The 23,681-nt window shown below is 40.3% G+C and overlaps 1 protein-coding gene across 4 annotated transcripts in view; it reads right to left on the bottom strand.

The window, feature by feature from the left end:
- The window catches only part of LOC306820252 (uncharacterized protein), a 71,766-nt gene that overhangs the window by 23,043 nt on the left and 25,042 nt on the right, over window positions 1-23,681 (bottom strand). For all 4 annotated transcript variants that reach the window (XM_079338048.1, XM_079338047.1, XM_079338050.1 and 1 more), the window contains 4 exons: window positions 22,614-22,818; window positions 13,049-13,270; window positions 10,412-10,627; window positions 9,557-9,724 (listed from right to left, as the gene is read on the bottom strand). In XM_079338048.1, coding sequence (XP_079194174.1) covers window positions 9,557-9,724; window positions 10,412-10,627; window positions 13,049-13,270; window positions 22,614-22,818 — 811 coding nt within the window. The remainder of the gene's footprint in view (window positions 1-9,556; window positions 9,725-10,411; window positions 10,628-13,048; window positions 13,271-22,613; window positions 22,819-23,681) is intronic.

The raw sequence follows: 23,681 nt of genomic DNA, 5'->3' as shown, positions 1-23,681 counted from the left end.
GCTGCACTGATTTCTGAGGTTTGATGGTGAACATCAGCCTCAGCAGATGAACCTTCATTCCTCAATCAGCAGCTCGAATCAGACTAAAGGGCCGGAAACGTCAACATGTTGCTAAGGAGAAAGGACAAACATAGATTTTTATCATCGGTACACTGGAGATGCAGCCCCCGCATCACTGTCACCATGGAAACATGAGCAAGAACATGTCACTGTTCACAAGCGTATTATGTCCAGTATTTGACCTGTTTTCATTGCAAACTAGATCATCCCGTCACCTAGCAACAACCTGTAAGTTATATTTTGAACACCTGACTGTGCGAGAGAAATAGACCGCTCTTCTGTTTCACTGTTTTATCAAAAAACTGTAACTGTTTTATATCTGCACAGACAAAAAAGACAGAAAGTTACTGGTTTCTTTTTAGTATAAAGATACATACTGGAGCTACAAAAGGTGCACTTACAGAGGTCTTGACACAGCTGTCAGTATTTTAAGCTGAAGATAGTCTTTTTGTAGAAAATAATAAAGTGAAGGAATTGTCAAATGTTTGATAATGCAGACAATGAAACAGTTGGTCCATGCAACAGTAGGCTCTACTTAAATGTCTTTAAGATCGCTCCTTAAGATCTGTTGTGTCTGTTTATGGATATTGACACATTGTTTTGAGGTCTTTGTAGTCATATGTGTCCATTATTATTGAATATCTGTGTTATCCTTGAGTACATCTTTACTGTCTTTTTTATGTCTCATTATGGCGCTTTGGGTTTTTTTTTTTTTCAGGTCCATTTGTAGTCTTGTGTAGCATCTTTGTAGTTTTTGATTCATCTCTGTGGTTTTTGATATTTGATATTTTGTGCATCACTGTAGTTGTTTCTGTATCTTTGTTTGTTGTGTCTCTTTAACCTTTTTGTAAAGTATCTTTGTTTTAAGTATTGTAGTGTCTTTGCTTCTCTTTTGGATTGTTTGAAGTCATTTCAAAGATTTTCAATGAGTTCAGCAGAACCTCTGGTCGACAAGCTGCCAGCCTGAAACCTCTGGGTCTGTCAGGTGGCAAGATAAGATAAACACTCACATAGTGTGTGATGTTAACTCTTACCACATCCTGCTAGCTGAATGCTCTCATTTCTTGGATATAACTGCACCTAAAAAGCTTTTCTTCATTTAATTTGTGTCCATCTTAAAACAGGGTCAAACACTAATCCATCTCAGAGGGCTTTAAATCTGTCTGCGCTTTAAAAAGGCCTGAAGTCTCATTGCTCTCCTTAGAAAACCTCTCTCATGTGTGATGTATTTTTGGCCACATTTTAAATGCTAGCCTGAAATTGACCTGACAGTCCCAAACCAACCCAGGGCTCCAGATGACCTTATGAATGTGTAACACTGCAGAGGAGAGGGGTTATAAATTATAGTGCTGCGAAACCACAGAAGAGAGCTCAGTGTCTTTGTATCTACTGTAGTTGCTCCGTCTGAATTGGGTTGTTGTTAATTTAAAGTCAGCAGAGCTAAAAGGTAAAGACTAGGCCATGGAAGTTCTGTCAGTAGTAACGTTTTTTTTGTTTGTTTGTTTAGGTCATTTAGTCAAAGTTTAATTTAGATTTTGCAGGGTGTTTTTTTTGTAAAGGCAAATATATTCATATGGGGGGGAAGGGAAGTTGTGAGATGTTTCATGTCATGTGTCTTCTTAGCTTCTACTGGATGTCTGATGCCTCAATGCAATCCATCCATCCAATCGCTGTGACCTCAATGCTGAGATGATTTTCACCGACTAAAGACCACAGATTCTGGCCTCAGAGTCATAATGAGGTTTCTAGATCAGACAGATCTAGACAGACCGTCAAGAGATGTGGATGAAACATAAACAGCACATGTCTGTCCTTGATCTGCAGAGGGAACATCTCTACCTAGTTTCCCTAGCATTAGAGTGAACCACAGCTCAAATCTATGAAACGATTCCAGCAGAATCAGCCCCTAATGCCCTCAACTGAGGAGAAAAACAGAAACCTCCACATTAGATTAAAGCCTGCATGAGTGGCCAGCCTCAGCTGAACCGCTATGCAGCGCGTGCGCGTACCTCTGCAGAGTGTGTGCACATGTGGTGACTAAAGCCTGCTGTAACCTATATTTCAAAGTGATGGCAGGCGGCAGGGAAGTGGGTCTGTGGAGCTCAGACGGAGAAAACACGCTGCAGCCAAACACGTGCTGCTCGGCTCAGATGGGCCTGCGGGAATACACTCAGAGAGGAACATCATGATGGCAGAGTGAGGAGGCTGAGCTGAAGAAATGAAACGGGGAGGAACATGTTTCTATGAGCAGCAACCACACAAGAAACACACGGCCAGCAGAAAGTGAACCGACTTGTAGATCATTTGCAGCTGAACAAACATGTGAATGGAGACCTTCAAAGAATAAAATGGTTTGTCAGATATTAAAACAGATTTGACAGTAATTGAGTTGTGACACATGTAAGAAATTAATACTGTCGAGTATAAACCCGGAGGTCAAATGAAGCTGACAAAAACACAAGTCAGAACAAACATCAAGCTGAGGAAAATCAGTCTTGATCTTCTCTGCTCCTTTAAAACAAAGTTGCTCTCTCTGGGGTCTCTGTGTAACATCCCTCTCACATGCACATCCCGCATGTGAAATACTTCATATCTGGTATCCTCATTCCTCACTGATCAGAACTCTGATTAAGTGTCTGGCAGTGGACGATTTTTTTGACTTACAGTAAGCCTCTGACACACCACGTGTCTGTCAAACATTGGAAACAGTAAATCAGCTTAAATATTCAGCTCTGGTTCACTGCTTTAGTTTGTTTTCATGTGAGACTGCAGAGCTAGCAAAGCAGCTAAACCAATGCTAACATTGAACATTAATGTTCAATCTAAGCCAACACAAAGCTACAATCACAGCTTCAATTCTCCTTCATGTCTCATGCTTACTATTTTAGTAGAAGTGGATTCACTTATCATAAAGGCATCTACTAAAAAATCCCAGACATATTTCTTCCTGTTTTCAAAAAGTTTATGAAGGACCTTTGAATCTTTTTAACCTTGATGGTCTCTGTGAAGGTGGAGAGGTTCAGCTCAGATAAAGTGTAACTAACACGTCGTACAAAACGTAAATGAAGCCACTCACAGTTATCAGACCATTCAAACGCATATTGAACCGATGTCAATCAGTGTAAACCTGATTATTATTAAACATAACAAATACAAAGACTGAAGAAAGAAAGAAAGAAAGAAAGAAGAGAAAGAAGACCAAACTAACACGGCAGAGAAGGAGAAGAAAACAAACAGGACGAGGTCGACATAGAAATAAAGAATGGCATGCGTAACACTAACATGAACAAGGAAAAGAAAATAGGAGATAGGATAGAAGACAAGGGAGAAAATCTAAGAAGATAAAAACAAGAAAAGGACAAATGTGAAGAAGACAAACATGAAGAAGAGGAGTTTGGAGAAATATGCTGGCAGAGAACAACAAGAAAGAGAAGAACAAAATAAGAAGAAGAAAAGGAAAATAAGATGAATCACAAGAAGAAATCAAAGGAAAGGAAGAAGGAGGAACGAGGGGACAAATATGAGAAGTAAGACAGAAGAAGAAAAATACTAAGAAGATGAAGAAGCAATTTAGAGTACAGCATCAGGAAAGCAGAAAAAAGGGATTAACTATGAAGGAGAAATAAAAGGAGAAAAATACCACAGAAAATAAATGCTGAAGAGGAAAAAGAGCTATATGAAAATGAAGAGAAGATGAGGAAGACAAATATTAAGAAGACAAACATTAAAAAACTAACAAAAAACGAAGTGTAATACTGAGAACATGAAGACGAGGAAAGGTAAAACTGAAAAGTAAAAGAAGAAGACAAGAACATTTTAAATGTTTGTTTCTTTTGAGCTGTTGCATTAAAAGACAACAATTTATGTTAAAGTGCTGATGATAAAGTACATGGTGTTCTACATGGGCAGTGTGCTAACTGAAGTATTAGAAAAGAGACGGTGTGTGTCCTGTTTGTTTGGCTGACCTTCATGACATCATCTCTTTGTTACTTTTCTAAACTGCTTAAAGGCCCAAACATTCAGAGTAAGTCAGTGGAGTGATGATTAATGTGGTTCATCCTGTGTCACAGACATAAAAACATTGACAGTGTTCAAAGACTTCTGCCATGTTACTCAGAAGGCTTTGAGAAAAGAGAGAAGCCTTTTAATGATGCTTTTATTTCTGGTTTGTGTCTGTGTGCGAGTCACGTGATTTTACCCTCCCCTTTCGATGAGGGTATCGCGGCTGTGAAGGAGCCTACAGCCATGGTGATTCATCACGCCACTGCTCAGGCACTCGTGCAGAAAGCTTACACACGCACACACGGACTTGTGTATACACATTCAGACAACTAATGGCCCCATTGTAAGCAGATACATGGTAGCTGTGGATGCCGGTTTGCATACACTGAAAGCCCCCACAGTGATGGAGAGAGGAGGAGGCAACAATGGCTGCCAACGCTGTGCAGGAAGGAGGAGGAGTAGGAGGGTGAGGAGGGGTGTGTGAGAGGGTGAGGTGGCGTTTGAGGCTGATCTGGAGTCAGTCGTTACATCTCTTCACCGAAAAAGCTTTAAAAAAAAAAAAAAAAAAGACTCCAAGGAAGCAGAATTTTGTACTTTATTCAAAGGCAACCACACCCATCAGAAGATTTCAAGAAGGAAAGTAATAATTTAGAAATGGTCAAAAATACCCCCAGAAATCAAGTACAGCTGCAAAATCCATAGCGCCATAGTTTTTTACAATTCTGCTCGTTTTGCTGTTTGAATTTAAGACAGCATCACTGTAATTTTCTGGTTTTTGTGATTTTTCTTGACAAAAAAATAAGACAGCTATATAGAAAACATTACAAGTGTCATGCTTAATTAACTTGTCTTTTAAACTATTTTCTCCTTTACCAGGGTGTGGTAGCCTCCCATTTAAACCCCACCCTGCCACGTGTATCTGTACAGAGGACGAGGGAAGGTGTTAAATATGAGCTTCAGGCCTGAAGGGAGAATTTACAGCAAAGTGGAAGATGAACCGGGAAACATGATGGATGGATGAGCAGTGTGGTGTAAATCAGTGAGCCTGAATCTTCATTTTGATCAACATATTAAAAGATGGATGTGATTAGAAAATTAAAGTATTAATGGTTGGATGATGATGGGAGGACATGGAGGTGTTGGGAAAACATCCAGACCTGCATGGAACACCATGGTGTTTTTCCTGCATCCTGACAGCAGCTGCAGGTTTCGGAAAAGTCCTTTGGCCGTGAGCTTCACGTGGAAGTTGGACAGCGACAGTCTAGGAGACCATAACATCGTCTCTGATTGCAATCCAAAACTCTTCAAAACGTGGGGTTTTTGTGCATAAATACTTTCACAGAATCCAGGGCTGAAGGAAACACTAGTTTGATTTCTTTTGGTCAGAACTCCCAGAGTTGCCCCTCTCACTGGCAGGAAATTATATCCAAAATAACCACAACACACCAGTAGCGATCTTGAACAAAAATTATAAACAAGATTTCCTGAAGTTGTAACTCTTTGGGATATGAAAATGTTCAATAGTTCTTTCCCAAGAAAAAGAAAGCGAAAATATTTCCGTGAAAAAAAGAGAGAGAAACAATCTTAGAGGTTGTTGCTGTTGAAATTTTTTGCTTCACATCTCCACGAGAAAGTCAGGGGAAAAAAGGGACCAAAACTGGATTTTGACTCAAAGAATACAAATGAAAGCATTAAATAATCAAATAGGGGGGCAGTCCGTCAAGCTGCAAAGAAGAGCCAGTTTCTGTTGATGCGAACAGAAGAAAAAGAAGAAGAAGAAGAAGAGAAAATGGCGCCAAAAAAGCTGCGTGCTTCCCTGTCGACCAAGTGGTAGTAAATCATCCAACGGTAAAGATGGAGGGAAACGAGAGAGAGGTCGCACTGTGAGGGAGGGAGGGAGGAGAGAAAACTATCGACACTGCTGATGATTAGTCCTCCCTCTCTGCCGTTACACACATCTACGAGGTGTGTGCGTTTGATAACTGTTACACAAACACACAAAGACATGCATCTACACACACGCTCACACACGCACGTGCACATGTGTACACACACACACACACACAGAAAGGCAGGGAGCGAGGGATGCTGCAGGGGAGGAGGGGGAGGGGTAGTGGGTGGGATTTAAATAATATCCCTCCCTCCATCTTCTTCACTCACTAACTCAGGCTCTCTCTCTCTGTCCCCCCCCCTCAGCACCCTCGCTCAGCCTGCTCTGGGTTCATGTAAACAGGAGAGAGAGCGAGAGAGAGAGAGAGAGAGAGTCAAAGATGAATCAAGTCAGGGTTAGATGTGATGAAAGGACCCCGATGAAGAACAAATCCTGCAAGGGTGGGAGGAGCCTCACACACACACACACACACACACACACACACACACACACACACACACACACACACACACACACACACACACACACACACACACACACACACACACACACACACACACACACACACACACACACACACACACACACACACACACACACACACACACACACACACACACACACACACACACACACACACACACACACACACACACACACACATCTGTGTCTCTTCATCCCTCAGTGGCAGGTGTCGTATTGAAGCTAGTCATCCTTTGAAAAGACGTCTTTGTTTTACACAAAGAGCTAATCTGTTAGTAATAAGTTCAGAGCTGACAGCTGCACATTCATTTCTCTTGTCCTGTTGTTTCATTGTAACAGATTGTTTTATATCCAGAGTTTCTACAACATAAACAAGTACAAAAATACACAGTGGTCAGTCTCTGAGGTTCCTCTTAATAACACTACTGTAGTTATGCCTGACAACAATAGTCCATCAAAATCCCTTGTTTATTCAGCTTTTTTTAACAATGTAATTTGCAGAACCAAGTGATTACAATTTATTGACAGGAGTTTCATATAATGTATAATGTAAAATAAAATATGTAAATATGAGAAAACTTTTATTTATTCAAAGAAACTTTAGACACAAAAAAAGAAGAAGTTATGCTTCATTAAATTATGTTTCTAGAAGAGAGGGTTTCATTAGTATAAATTAGCAAAGGCCCCTCTGCAGATGTAGTTTATGTGTAAACAGAGAAATGGTATGAATGAAAACATGTGACAGAGGTACTGTATATATTTTTTAACAAGCAGAGGACACATTCCTATTATTTTCAAGAATTTTATTTAAAAAAATACTTGTCCTTCCCGAGAAGTAGCTCCAGGGACTCAAAGTTTTAACATGGCTCAACTTACATTGCATTCTCTGTTGTGTACACATTTAAGTTATGCTAGGTATGGTGGTGTGTTGGTTTACAATTGTCTCTGAATAGCTTTAATTGTTAAATAACGAAACCATTTGTCCTAACAGCCAGTACAAAAAATAAATAAATAGAAATCTCAACTTTAATTCCGACTTTAAAAGTTAAATCTCCGACATGACACAAATATTTACCCCAGAGTTATAAGATTATTCATTTGACAATTAGAGTGCTGTGTGTTTGTGTTTTTATGAGCATATGTGTGAGTCAAGTCAATAAAGTTCATATAGAGACGAAAAGAGTTTTAGAAAGCCACTGGGGCCCTCACTGCTAACCACTGTCGCCTGAGGGTTGCTGCGGTGCGTGTGAATGACAGAGGGAGCTGCATGAATCAAATGCGTGTGTGGGGTTTCTGATGTGTGATGCTTACCGTATGTGAATGTGCGAGTGCATGTGTGTGTACGTGTGGCTGTGTATGTTAGTGTGTGGCCATGACAGCATGACTGAGTGCTGGCTCCATGTGGTCCTGAAAGGAACAGCTCTCCGAGGGGCCTAAAGACCCAGACAGAGACACCACATGGAGGGGTGGTGTCCACTGGGCCCAGCTTCACAGGGTCTACATGGAGGATACCAGCAATACTTCATAATGGAAAAACCAGTCTGATAATCTATGTCGGAAAATGTTTTTGCTTCTTACATAGCTTAAATATTGTTTTCATTAACTAGAACAGACTCTTAAGAGCTGTTGTTAATACAGTAGCTGTGGCTGTGTGTTTATGAGATAATCTTGTACTTGCGTCCTCTTTGCTCCGTGTCTACTTGGGCAAAAAACAATCTCAAATATAAAACATGCAATAAAAAGTAGGCGCCGTGTTGGTCATACAGCGGCCGTTGTCATAGAGACAGGACGGTCTCTTTCTTCTCAGAATCAGAATGGGGTACATTTAGACAAGGATTTTGTCTTGATGTATTGTTGCCGTTAACAAGGGAAATAAAGCCAAAATAACAAGGCTCCTCAGTGAATGCACGCTTCATGCACACACTCCAGAGTGCACAGTCAGAGCTTTTCTGCCCAGAAAAAGAGCGAAGTGGACACAGGCCTGAAGGCCTTGAACTTTGCCAAGCAGGTGACATGAGGCTTCTCCCTTTGTGGTACATCTGAAATTTCCCAAGGAGGGGGGGGATCATTTAGAAGACATAATCTGGAGGGGCGAATTTTACTTCCTCTTTTGACGACATCTATAACTGAATGCTCCTTACCCCAAATGTGTGTGTAATGACAAGTTTTTTTTAAATTTTGCTCTTAGTTTTAAAATGTGTCAATATAATAATACTGGGCTTCATATAACTGACTTCTAGAAATGTTCCCAGTTTTTTCCTCCGTTTTTTTCCACAGAGATACCCAGAATTGCGTATTGGCCACTTTACATTACGTCTCTGATACTTGTACATTTAAAAACGCTACCCACTTTTTATATCCCACTATATATATAAAACTCCTGGCAGTTTTAATAAATTCATGGAAAGCAATCCTATAATGTTCTACAATTGAAAACATATATTGGTTTTGGTCTGGTTAAAGGGGGGTGGGGGCATGGAAGAGTATGCAGGATGAGGAGAAGACCTTCAATAATGCTGACTGTTCTTTAAGTTTATCATTACAACATGAATAAGGATAAAGTCTTTGATTGTAATTCCGAAGTTGCAGCAATTTAACAAAGCTCTGCTATGATTGTGCATCTATGTTTCTTTCATATTGATTCAGCAATGCCGTTGTATTAGTGAACCAGTCTGGGATTTTATATTATGTTCCTGTGTTGCACAACATCGCACAAACAGCTCTGTTCTCCCCTGCTTGCTCTCCCAATCCTGTCTCACCCATGTCATGGCCAGGCAATGAGGTGAAACAACGAAGGGACGCATCATTCCAAGCCTTATTAAAAATCAATATGAATGTCACAACGTCTTGTGTTTTTTCCCACAACAACAAAAAAAGAAATTAAAATTAAATTCTCAACAGCTTGAGGTGATTTGACTGAAGTTGCTCCCACACACATCAAAGCTCACAAACCACACACAGCCGCTGTGATAATGCTGGAAGATTTCCATGGTAACGGTTGCCAAAAAAATCCTGGGTTAACTGGGATTTCGTAAAAACCAACACACCTGAAGCACTTTCCACACAAACGTCTCTACTTACCAAAACACACAAACATTTAATATTCTCATGTGTCCTCACCTGAGCTGTTCAGTCGATTGAGTCTTGCTGAACCCCTCCTCTGCAAGGGATTCTGGGATGCCTGCTTCACGAGCAATTGCCCGGCTACAGGAGGCGTCTTCGCTGCCATCTGATTGGTGGCAGACGTCTTTGCCGTGATGTAGTTGGTGACAGACGGGGCCTTCAGACCTGCAGAGAGGATGCAGAAGAAGTCCAAGTCCATCACAGAAGTTCTTCAGAGGGGATTTGTTACACAGGATGGGACTGAAGTTGATGCTGAAACTTGTCTGTTGCATTTAAAGCAGCTGCAGCTTTGAAATGAAAGCAACAACTAGCTGATCTTTCTTAACTGTTCATACTTCATCATCAAACGTCTTCCTCTTGTTCACTCATATATTGTGTAATTGCACATCCAGCGAGTATTATCTGGTTTGTGACCAAGAAAGGAGGCACCATGCAACAGTTGTCTTGTCCTCCCTACAAAACAAAGTACTCAAGTCACATGTCTGTCAAATCTAACCTGCTAACCAGATTAGAATTGAAAGGAAGTAGCTCAGTCTGTAGGGACTTGTAAGTCCTGATGCAGACCAACAATATGGAAGTTGGTCTGATTTTAATTTTCTATTTTTCTTTTTATTGCAGCTGGTCATATATATATTCTGATTGTTGAGCTGGTGTATGAAGTGAATTCTGTGAGTGTGGGATCAGTTCAGTGAATCTTACCTTAATCAAACATCTGCTCAGTTCGACTTTAATAAGTGTTGTCTGTTTAAAATGTCTTCAATACTTGATTCTTAAATAATTCTAAAAGAAAAAAAAAAGCTAATAGTGTGTTATGTATTTGTGTTTGTTGTAAACTATATTCATGTGGCTCACCTGTAGCTGGGGTCCTGGCCTGCAGAGACAGAGCTCTGCTCCTCATGGCAGGAGGTTTTGGAGCAGCAGTGACTCCATTGTTTGCACTGGGAACTGCTTCGCTGGGAGTACTGGTGCTGGTGGAGACCAGGGGCTTTGCTGCACTCTGGCTGCCCTCAGGGAGAGTGCTCCTGCTGGGTCGCTCATCTGGCTTTGTCCCTGTTGGTCCTGGGGCTCCTGGAAGAAAGACGATACATCAAAAATAAATAAATGATATTTCGGGTACACAGTTCCAGTGGGTGGGTGTTTGATTACGTGTCAGTTTAAAAAAACATGTAAACTTGTTATGTAAACAAGCAACCCATGAAAGTAAGGCAAAACATTGAGAGCAAGTTATTAAGTACTGTCATTAAGTACAACATTTGTGCTACCTTGACGTCGTCTGCTCAGTTGAAGGAAACAAATACAACCTTGTTGAGCTTCTTACTGTTCACACTACCACACATGCACTCAGCAACATATTTAAAGTTGTGAAAATTAAATCAAAGAAATATACAAATCTACATACATTTTAATAAATACGTCTCTGATGGTAAAATGCTCATTCTTTTGATAAATGGTGACGTACAGGCAGAGAGCAAGGTGCACCTTCATCTCACTCAAGAGTCGACGATGTGGAATAGGTAGGAATAGGTACTTTGTTAATATGGCTTTGAAATGACTAGAACCAATTCATGATTTTTTCTGTTTAGAAGATGGTTGATGTGCGTCACTTTAGAGAAAGCTGTGACATTTTCATTTCTGTGTGTTTCAAAATAAATTTCCATTTTAGCCTCGAAATCTGCAACTTGGTTGTCGATCCGTTTTCACTCATTCAAACTGCCTGCAATCCAAATACAACAACGTAAAAAAAGCCTCTAATTATGTATCTATTCATACGTTTCCTCTTTTCCTGTAATTCCTCTTTATATAATCACATTTTGGTAATACATTCTGGTAGTTTTCGCATTAAAATTCCTTTTTAAAGATTAACTCATTTTTATGACATTCATATGACTCTATTTATGATCAGTGAGTCCGACTCTGAATAGAAAAATGTTTGGAAATGCTGTTCGGTGATATCATTACATGTACAAACATGCAGCACAGAGTGTAACACTGTGTCTGGAATTAATTTTATGTAACTGAATTTTCTTGACACTAAATAAAAAAACTAAACTTGCTTACTTTTTTGGACCCGACTCTTTTCTTGCTTGACTTTTCCTTCTTTTCGCCTGCATCCAGCAGTTTGCCTGCATTTCACAGTCTTACTCATCTAAACTCTTCAACTTCACTGATCTTTCTGCTGCTAGCTTCAATTCAGTAATCCAGTCTAACACGAGGCTGCAAGCAAACATTGTGTTTCCGCGGTAACAATATATTCATTCCAAAAGAGAGCAAAGAAGGGTCTTTTATTACAGATCATAATCAATTCTATGAAGCACCTTTTTTTATACCTCTATACATATATATATTCTCAATTGAATGCTTAAACTTTATTGCCATTCACTTGTATTTGTTTCCTATTGCAGAAACCAGAGGGTCAGATGTTGAAGATGTTAGTGCCCAATGTGGACAAACGTATGTAGTGTCAACTCCCATTATGAGCACTTTTAATTTGATAATTTTTTTCTGGATCACAAAACGCAGCAGTTGATGTGCAATGTCTTGTGTAAAAACAGAATCTTCTAATGCCGCCATTTCAAAGGTTTTTTCTGCAGCTGCTCACTCCTGACGTTATCCTACAGGATCATTGTTGTGACATGCTACGTTGTACAACAATAAGCCTCCAAACACACCTGGTTCACCTGTTGTGATAACAGAACAAGTCAAACATTTTAAAAGGCAGGTTGTGTTATGAGAGCAGCCGGTACTGGGAGCCTAGTGGTTTGTGCGTGCCCCATGTACAGAGGCTGTTGTTCTCCCACATGTCATCCCCCACTAGTTCTCTCCATCTGATATCTGACTGTATCCACTGTCCAAGAGCAGAAACACAAAAAAATAAACGCTGGCAGCAGAGAAGGTGTGCGTGTGTGTTTGTGTGGGTGTGAAGTTAAGAGAACAAAAGGGCAGTCAGAGGTCAATTAGCAGTCGTGACACATCCTTAAACTTTCAGAAATGTTTGTTTTTACTGGACTTGCAGAGATGTTTTAGTTTTTGTGGATACTTAACAGATAACAATATGACATAATAGATAAATTAAAGACAACGACAGATTCTTTCTACACACACGCTGTATTCTGAATGCTGACTGGATGTGCTCCTCAATAGAGGAAGTGGGCAGATTTCACAGAGACGCACACACTGAAATTTCCCAGGGTGTCCAGAGAGGATCTGATTGTATATTTCCCTTAGCCTGTTTTAACAAGAGTTTTTATCAATGTCAGAGGACGGATCATGTGGGAATGTGGGAATGTGTGTGTGTGTGTGTGTGTGTGTGTTTGAACTTGACAGTGATGCACCATGCACGCACGCACAGTGGAACAAGAGGGAAGTTAAGTCAGCAGGGAAAGGGAAACCACACCAAAGAAAACCTACTCCAGTGTGTGTGTGTGTGTGTGTGTGTGTGTGTGTGTGTGTGTGTGTGTTTTCTCTTATTCACATTTCCCACCGCCTCACCTTTCGTGCCTCCATTGTTCTCGTTGCTTCCCAGTGAGGAGGAGCTGAGACTTGTTGTTAATCCTTTAACAGGAAGTTTTGACGTTGTGGTCGGTGCCGCAGGTCTACCACCCGTCCCCGATGCTGGCTGCTGATTGGTTGTCGGTTTGTAGTTGGATATTGTGGGACTAGGGGAAGCTGTTGCGGATGCTTTCTCGGCTACTGTGCGAGGTTTGGGGAGACCTGGGAGAGAGGAGGTAAAGAGAGAAATAAATTAATTTCATTCACCTTTACAGAAACCACTCGCAGGGATGTGATTTTTCTGACCTGAAAAGTTCATGAAATGCTCCTGAAAGTTTAATTATCTATCAGAATGATAGCTGGTGCTCAGATTGAACCCAACTGCTGGTTTCTTAAAAAGGATAGGAATGATCCGTCTTTGTCATTTGTGTTTCTGTGATGTTCTCTCAAGTAACATAACAAGCGTCTGTTAGCCGACATCTTCGCGACAAAGTTGCGTGGCAGGGTAAAGAGTATTTTGATTGCCCCGGTTTATACATGTGTCTGTTACAAAAGCTGCTTCTAGCTATGACGACAATCAGGAAATGTGTTGTTTATTTCTTCTTATACATAATAATCAGCAGCATAGTGGCTCTCTCTCCTCTCTTTGAACAAAGGCTGACGAGAGAGAGAGTTACCATGGTAACCACAAGGCTCCCTGTCCGTCACTCCGATTAAACTGTCTGTTTAAATACTTCATTTTGTCTGAGTGTCGATGAAAAGAGTTTGTGCTTATCTGCAGTAATATCTCTGATAGAGTGGACCAGTCTGAGGTTCTATACGCTAAGTTTGGAGATGTTACGAAGAGTTTGGAGCTTAAACGCTCGCCATGTGCTCATTCTGCAAATTAGCCGACATCACAGCATGGACACCCTCATTAGTGGTCCTTTGACTCAACTGAAGCTGCACAATAGTTAAATACAAGCTGCATGATCAGGCCTTTCACCCGTCACTCATACTTGATTGTGTTTGTCGTCGGGCTAGACATTTGGAGGGCATAATGTTTAGCAAGGTCGACTTCACTGTTATGAAGCTTTACCAAGTCGCTGTCCTCCTTGAGATCAGGATCATGTAACTTCCTGGTTTCACAATAAAAGCATCTAAATGTTAAGACAGCAGGAGGATATAATGTGTAATACACAAGTCATGTTAATATAAACAGTAATTTAGTATTGCAGAAATATGTCTGAGAGTCTTGTGTAATAAGTGTTTGGTGATGATATTGTAAAGAGAAGGATACTTTCATATGACTGTGAAGGCTTTGATAGTTTCTGTTAATAATCATTCAAGATTTACATAACCCTTTATTAGCACTTGCTGTTCCAAAGCTATTATGTTTATTAAATGCATCAAGATGTAAGATGAGAAATTTAGGTTTGTCCCGTTTTCTTGTCTTATCTTTTTATTTCACACTCTGGAGGATTTGGCCTTATTGGGTGAATCTAGTCACAAGAAAATCTTGATACAAGAAGAACATCCTCACACATCCAACTATCAAATCAGAAAGTTGCTCACTGTGACGTTCTTTGGAAAAAACAAATCAAATTGTAAGAGCTTCCCGTGAACCGTTTTAATTTTAATATGTTGATCACAAACACACAGAAACATTGATTATTTAAAGTTGAACCCCATATAATAGTCTGCTCTCTCTTTACATTGTCTTTGATCATTTTTTGATAACACCATCCAGCCCATAAAACAATCTGACGTGTTGAAATTGCGTCTATGCGTAGCTGGGATATGACACAGCCCAGTGAAACGACTTCAGAGAAATACTGCTACAGACGTCATTCATGCTTTTACTATATTGTCGCTTGAAAAAAAAAAAAAAAAGTTCTCACTAGGCTGACACTTTCCTAACACTCAAAAAATAACTGAATGTAGTGTATTTAAATATATACAGTATGTAAAAAGGAAAAAAAAAACCTTTGTTGACACTGTGAGGATGTTAAAAGATTTTCAGAAACATGTAGCTCTTCTCCAGTTATTGAAATGTGCAGCAAGACGCTCATCATTTTTGAGGACTGAATCACACATTCCTCTTTAAACCAAAGGAAGATTATTACTTTGAGAGCTGTGACGCCGTCCTCTTCACACCAGAAGAGGGACAAGAGGAGCGTAGGATCTGTGTGTAAATGTCTGTGCGTACAGAGAGAGCCTTTGAGTTGAGTGAGGTGAAGAGTCTCATCAGCAAGGGACATAAAATAAAAGATTTAGAGCAAGAATCTTTTACATCTCTATCGTCTTTTCTTTTGCATCTTCTTTCATCCGACAACCTTTACAACAAACACATCCTTCATTTCTGCAGCGACACAAACAATAATTATTGACTGTAACAGTTGATTCAAAAGTCATGTTAATCACTTTCAAACCTGCCTTTCAACACGTAGAACTTTCTACACATAATTGTTTTACTTTAAACAGATTCAGACATGCAGCCTGATCTCCAGCTGAGCAAGGGGGTCCTGGCAGTCCTACATATCTTTACTACATCACTATTGCTGGCATGTATAGAAAAAAGGTGCAACACGTTTCTTTTCTATTCTTAAAGTAATGAGAAGTCTATTGATGGACATGAAAGCTGTCTTTAACTGAATGCAATGTGAGTGAGCATCAGTAGGAACATCTGCTTGATTTGAACGTTTTCTCACCAGATGTAAGGGGACAAGTTTTGAGCGGTAACTGTTTTTCTACTGACAATGTTACTTTTGTGACTGTCAGTGCTCCTCCTGCTGTCGATTCCACGACTCCTGCCTGTGTAAGTTTCAATAATTTATTCCTTATACCTTTGCAACTTTGTGGTCTCCCTCCTCATTCAGCTCACTCAGCCTGGGCTGTGACACTTTGTTTAATAGCGCTGTATCATCTTTTTTTCCTTGATCATTTGAACACCTCCTCATTTAGCTGGAAAAACATACGTGACAGTAGGGTTTGGTTACCTGTCTTTTACTTGACTGGTCACATCTCCAGTCTGATCATTACTGACAGCTGATAGGTACAAGTTTTGTTTACATAACATAATGAATATTTAATGGATATAGAGTGGAGAGTGATGATGTTATATAATATAACATAAGGTTACATCAGCTGCCGTTTAAAAATACTTAAACAGTCTTCGGTTATGTTTACTATTTTTTTAGATAATCTAACAGCACACCTGTAGGCTTTGGTCCCCATAAAGCAGTACTCCATAATAAAGGATTTCTGGGTGTTTGAAATTTAAAAAAAAAAAAAGTACAACCAGGTCCTTCTGGATTAATTTCCATGTTGGAGTTATTAATAAAAATGCTGTTCCTACTTCCTGTCTTACATGATGTACTGTATCTTGTAAAAAAAAAAAAAAAAAAAAAATATCCGCACACTTTTTTTGGTAGTTCTGGGGAGTTTAGCTCTCAGTAAAGAGAGAAACACAGTGCCTACAGTAAACAACATCAGAATGTTTTGTTTATATTTTAACCCACCCAAAGCTCACTTTTACAATTTAAATAAAATGATACACCACAGAGCATCTCGCAAAGCAATGGAGAAGAAATGTTACACTTAAGTATCATCAGTGAAGAAAATGACATTTCAAAAAAATAAAAAATAAAAAAATCAATAATGAGGTAGCCTAGTGCTTAGTATGCACACTCCATGTACAGAGGCAACAGCCCTCTAAGCAGGTGACCTGTGTTCGATTCCCACCCTGTATCTCCTTTCTTGTCATTCCCTTCTGTATCTCCCCCAGATCTCCAACTCTATCCACTGTCCTAACTTTGACATAAAGGCATTACAAAAAACACGGATAATACTGATGACGTTTTTTTTTTGTGGTAAATTAATGTTGAAACGAAATGTAATCTTCTGCTAAAAAAGTTTTTGACCTACCAGACAGAGCTAAAGATCAGATACAGTGACACAATGAGGACACAGTATGACAAATGGACTACATGTGAACTGAATACTTCACATACAAGTTAGACTATTGACAAGACCTCCAATCACAGCTCCTCTCTCTGAAACATGCACAGGCATATCATCTAAGATTAGACATTCAATATAAATCTTCACACTATTTTTAAAGCTGAGGGGATGGTGTACCTACGGGACCACCTTTAGTCTAACCTTTAGTTTAACTGTTATTGACACATACTTAAAGGGACTAAAAGACTTAAAGGCACAAAGGTTTGGAAATGGTACTGTATGGAGCCTCTGCATGGAACTCTTTAGAAGGATATATGCCCCATCAGACTGTAATTCTGAGTGTCTGACAATGCTACAGAAAGTATTAAAAAAATACCATTTGGTTGAGTCATTAGGAGTTTCTTTTCAGACGAAACATCACTGTGGGTTGCTGTGGCTCAGTCGGTAAAGTTGGTCGTCTCGTAACTGGTTCAATCTCCACATCCTGGAGCTACATGTTCGATGTGTCCAGTGGCAAGACACTTATTCACTCCCGCTGCCATGTGAATGTGTATGAATGTAATTACTTCTGATCACCACACAGCAGCCTTTACCATCAGTGTGTGAATGGGTAGGTGTGACCTGCGGTCTAAAAACCAATAGTCAGAAGACTAGAAAAGAGCTGCACCAGTGCATTTAACATTATATCCCTCTGTCCTCTGCTACCAGGTTCTACTGATAAAAACATTCATTTTACCCCTCTTGTAACCGGACGTGTGTGTGTTATTTTGATCAGTTTGATTGTTATTTTGAGACTTTGGAGTGCTCAAAGCTCAGTCCAGATTTTGTACTAAACACAAAGGCTATAGCACAGGTTAAATCAGCTACTGCTGTATTCCGAGGCATAGATTATTGCTTCTGCTAATGGAGTCAGGTGATGTTGATAAGAGGAATTAAAGGACTGTTCCTGGTTTAAAATTAAATCTTACATCTCAACTTAAAGGTGCATCCCTTTAGGGATCATTTGTGTGATGCTGTCAGACACAAATTAGCAAAATAAGCCTGTCAGTGACAACAAGCACTTGGACATAAAGTCAAAGCTTTACATACAATTCTATGCATTTCAATGATTTAGACCCCAACACTTAAGAATAAGGGAAAGGGTTGAAATACTAGAAAAACACCTTTCAAACTGGTGTTTTGTATGTTTACAACCAACAATTTGCTCTATTATTTAATTCTCATTGTGCTGCTACGACCTTGTTTTCCCCAGAGATCATTAAAGTTTCAATTAAATTTTACCTCTACTCTCTCCAAACACGAGTTCTGCCTGGCAAGAAGAGGAGGGGGAGACAGAAAGCACAAAGAACTGTGAAGAAAAGAGGGCTTGTTTTAAAAAGAGAGGGAAAAGAGATTACATGTGTTCACCGCAATTACATTACCTCACATTAACACACACACACACACACACGCTGAAACATACAGTCTTTGTTGGCGGAGGTAGAACAGCAGTAAAACTTGTACTGCGACTGCAGCCAGCAGGAAACATCTGGCTTCGTTTGGTTTCAGTTCTGATGAAAAGCCAGCAGCTGGAGTCTCTTACCTTCGATACAATATTAGGTAAGAGCTCACTGCCTCGTGTCTGCTGCTGATACACAAAAACACACACACATGAACTCGGTGTTTCCCGACTACACTGCTCTCTGCCTTTAAATGACCACATTCCTTCAGTTATCCAGGACTTTTGCTGCATTCATGTGGTGTCGGACACATCGGAAACAACAGTTTCCGAGTTGAAAAATTCAAATGAACGTCTGAAGTCGGGAACAACATCTCGGAAACTCTGGAAATTATTAGGAGCCCGACTTACCGAGTTGACGTCATGGGGGGGGCGCAACATTTTTATTAAATTTTTTTTTAGATAGTTTTCATTAATTCATCGCACATCGACTTTTTACCCCAAAACATCTTGTAACAGAGACATTCACACGTCTTCTTCGTAGCACCCACGCAGTTTGTTGTTGTTACAACTTTCCAACTTGAAATTGGAAAAAACGAATTCCCAACTCAGAAAACTGGGACAATCCGAGGAGCACCTGAATGTACATATAACCTGAATATAAACTCACATCTGACTCCAAACAAACAGCAGCAGAGAACAAATTCACTTCTTGTCTTTCATGAATACTGCTCGTCTTTCTTGTCCTTCCATGTTTTGTTTTCTCAAAGAAAGTTTTGTTAATAAGATATCTGTTGGCACCAACGACACAGTGATTCTGATTTGCATGGCTGGAAACTTTCAAAGGAAACTTAAAGGAACAAATTAGGTCAAATGTCCCCTCGGATGTTTCGTCTTCACAAACAATTTCAAACACAGGAATAAAATGATTGCCGCTCCAGTCATCTGATGTTTTATATGTGAAGGTTATAATACTGAGCTGTCTTAAGTCAGTCTTTTTTTGGGTCGTGACATTTAGGCCTACAGGACATGACAAACACATGCAGTGTCATTAGATCTAGCTGGTCTAGCTTATCTACTGTTTTTATTTACACAATAACTATCTGAAACATGTACCTCAGTGTGTGGTCAAGTGCCCAAACATGCTGTGTCACCTAAGGGTGCCAAAATGTCACACTTCAATACTTTTTAATAACAAGTGCTTTGAAACAATACTACCTGTGTTTTTAAAATAATCGTTAGTTGTAACTGAAGCTTTTTTAAAAAGTACAGATCGTCTGTCATATTTATAAACTACAGTTGCCACAAAAATTATTTAAAAAAAAAAATCTGAAAACCTGAAATGACAAAAATACTAGGTACCGATATTAAGAACTCGTTAAAAACAGGACCTGAAAGTCGTCGAAAAAGTTGGCTGCGTACCTCCAGCTGCCATGGAGTATTTGTTGTTGTGGTTTAGCTTCCTAATAAGCTGCAGTTTGTTTGTGATGCTGAGTATTCCACAGTGTATGCCCGACATTAGGTCTCCATTACTACTTCAGCAGTTGCTCGCTGCAGCAAAGGACATGTTCTGTTAGATTCTGTTTTAAAGTTTGCAAACAAAAAATTAATTTTCTGTAAAACGAGTCGATTTATCAGAGCTATAAGATGAGTGTTTTGGTGGATGAAACATGTAAAGCTGGTTCAGAGTAATTTTAAATACTGGTTTTGTATCTTATAACTGTAGACACATGCTTAGCTTTTTAACAAATAACATATACTGAACCAGTTGGACCATGTGTGGAAAAGAGCTGCAATGCTCAAGCAGAATCAGACTTCAGCCGACCCCCTGATAAACCGTGACCCGGTCTAAGTGAGGTTGACTCAGTTTATCTCAAAGCTGTCTGCTGTTTACAGAGAGCCCGATCACATCTGCACAGATAAGAACTCTGAGCATGCGAGTACGTCGGCAAAACCTGTAATGGAAAAGATCTGCAAAGACGTAACCGAGTCATATTCAAAACAGCTCTATGCCACACACTTAGAGACGTCTTTTGATGGAGAGAAGTCAAGAGGCGTCCGTTTTGTTCCTGCAGAGAGGACAGACGAGCTTTTGTCCTGCAGAATGTGACCTTTATCAGGAGAAAGATCTGGTTTTACACACACACACACACACACACACACACACACACACACACACACACACACACAAATACAAAAAATGTCCAGACGCTTTTCCGGCTGTGTAATGACACACTACAGTTCAGTCATTGTGAGCTAACGACAGTCTGTTGTTACATTCACAAGCACAGTTAAGTCGGGCTACGTATAGAAAATAGAAAACTAATGCATTGATTGAGATATACCCTGCATCAAGTTAGGTGGTGAGAGGCGACCTTTCAGCCTTCGAGTTCACTTACTACGTCACATACCAAACAATCCACAAACATGTTAGCAACCTGGTTCTAAGTTGAACTGTTGGCCTCCAGGTCAAAACCCGGTGCAGAGACTGTGGAGTGTGTACAGAATGCTTTTGGCGGTCGGGCAGATTGAGGTATAAACATGCAAGAGTCCAGTGACCCCCAGACGCATTTCCAATGTGTATTAGCCGGACTTCAAGAAATTTGACTGAGTATGTTTTCAGTCATACTAACAGGCTTTGTATTTTAAAAGTCCCCAAATCACAATTCACACGGCTTTTCCTCTACAGTAGGTAAATGATACACTGCAGCTCAGTGATTGTAGAAAACAACATCGAGTTCCACGCACACTTCTTGACATGCAGGAGTGGAATTACAGGCCTCAGGAAACCAGAGAGGAGATAGAATGTTTAAGTTGAGTGTTTCGTCACCAGACACTTGGACACTATATTTACAAACAGACACACAATGTCTGGATGTTACTGTCATGATGGAAAAACAGCCTTTCTTCATTCCATTCTCAAAACACTAAAAAAAACCACAAAACATTAACACTAAGACAAAAACACACCAAAAAAAAAAAAGGAATCAACAATAGAAATAGCTTCTGGGATTTTGATGTGATAACAACCAAAAAAAGTTCATCAAGAACAAATGTCTGAATGTCAGAAAACATTTTAAATCTTTAGATATAAATATGTATACTTCCTTAAGATATTAAAATGTTTCTGACCAAAGTGCTGCTAAAGTGTTATTTTCTAATTTAATTGCAGTATAATCACTAAAATCTGCACAATCCCAATCTAAGAGGTTGTGAAAGACAACAAAATATAATTGGTAAAACTCTTGAAAATGAGTCCTAACAACAACAACAACAAAAAACATGTTTTCACCTTTAGATACGATATGACTTTCACTAAAATTGTGTAAAAAAGATCTCTCGTGGCAGAACAATCAGAACCCACCCGCTGAACACTCGTCTTAAACTGTGTGTAAAAACCTAATGATGACTACAGAAAGTAATAGAACAGAAAAACTGAAGCATTAACTCTGCCGCAAAATGAATGACAGCTCGAGCGTCTCATGTTTTCATTTCAACTTTTTAAAAACAGGATCTGAAACAAGCAATTTAGAGTGGCAGCCTCAACTGTTTTCATGTGGTTAAGGAGAAAACTGTTACCCGTGTCCTCAAACTTCCCCTGAAAACAAACAAAGAAGGTGTAGAGTAAACACACGCACGCAGTCTGAGTGTCCAGCAAAGTTTTTAAAGGGTTGTGAGGATGTAGACCAGAGGAACTCTGCTCTTATGCAACACTGCAGCTGAGATTTAACATGAGGTCAATCTCTCTCTCTCTCTCTCTCTCTCTCTCACACACACACACACACACTCACACTCTGTAAATGCCTGCCTGTCAACAACTTGCTCCCTGTGTGTGACAAAGTGTGGAACTCATGCAACAGTGTGTGCTTGAGCCTCTAAAACAGTGTGTTTTTTCTGTTAGTGTGTCTGTGTGTGTGTGTGTGTACATGTGAGTGGTGTAGAGGTATGTGGAAGGCATTTTAACTGCAGTGTCAGCCTGCTCATTTCCTGAGTCTGCTGCAAAGACAGAACCTTTTTCCTTCAACACACACACAGAGACCCACACACACACACACACACACACACAGAAGAACACAGACAGAGAAGCTGACAAACATACCCACACCGCATGCTGCATCTGTGCCGCTGTGTGTTTACATTCAGGTTTCATGAAGCAAACGTGTCCGCAAGACCAGATAGACTCACCCGGACTCTGACTGTGACTCGGCCTTCGTCTGGTTGGAGATCCTCCCCCACCGCTCGGACCTCCTTCCTTCACCGTGGAGCCCTCAATTTGGGTCTGTCTGGTCCCTGGAGGTCCAGTCCCTGACCCTGGAGGAGGTAGAGCCTGTCCTGAGGTCCCCTTACTCCCTTGCTGCCTGGCATTGGGCCCCAGCTTGGATGAGACTTTCTGCAGGAAGAGCTGACGTTTAGTGACAGCGTCCCAACCCAGGGGCCCCAGCTCGGAGCTGCGCACCGAGACCATGGTGTTAGCCATACCCCACTCAGAGTCAGAAATGTGGAATGGGGGAAGCAAGGGAGGTTGTGAAGGAGCAGAGGGGAGGAGTGAGGGAGAGAGAGTGTTGAGACAGAGGGGGAGGAGAATAAGAGAGAGAGGGAAAGAGAGGGAGGAGGGAAAACTGGGAGTGTGCTGCAGCCGCAAGTGGATAAAAAAAAAGTTGCTATTGTGTTGTACATTCCCCCTGAGGATCTCAACTAAGACCAGGCCAATTTTCTCTCCTTTTCCTTTAGTGTCAACCCCCCCCCCCCAAACACACACACACACACACACACACACACACGTTTCTCCCCCTCTGGCTCTATAAACGCCAGCACACATGGAGCCAGTTTGTGGATGAAGGTCTGACGTCTGTGTCAGAGATTTCAGAGTGAAAACTTTGAACAGTTGTCCGTCGTCACCATTCAACAAACGTGGTAAGGTATTCACATTATTTTACTCAAACACAAGTCCTCTTGATGAAAACAATCTGCTGAAGGAAGTACTGGTTCAACTTTTTTACTGAAGAAAAAGTGATGAAGTCCAAGATCTGATATGTATTGGTAGAGTATGAGAGCAGGGTAAAATAAGAGTAGGGTAAAAAAAGTCTTTTTGAAAGACGTTTCTACCAGCTGTTCTCTGCTAAGCTAACCTGAGCTCATGCCATGTTAAACTTAAATCACGTCTTTTCAATCAAACACCCATGTACTGTAAATACATATCATAGACCCTTCTGCAATTTACATAATCGGACTTTCCTCCTTGAATGAAACGCG

Source organism: Symphodus melops (genome assembly GCF_947650265.1).
Source record: "Symphodus melops genome assembly, chromosome: 2".
In the NCBI taxonomy this organism is placed as follows: Eukaryota; Metazoa; Chordata; class Actinopteri; order Labriformes; family Labridae; genus Symphodus; species Symphodus melops.
The sequence above is the reverse complement of the archived record's forward strand: the minus strand, read 5'-3'. Positions and strand labels throughout refer to the sequence as shown.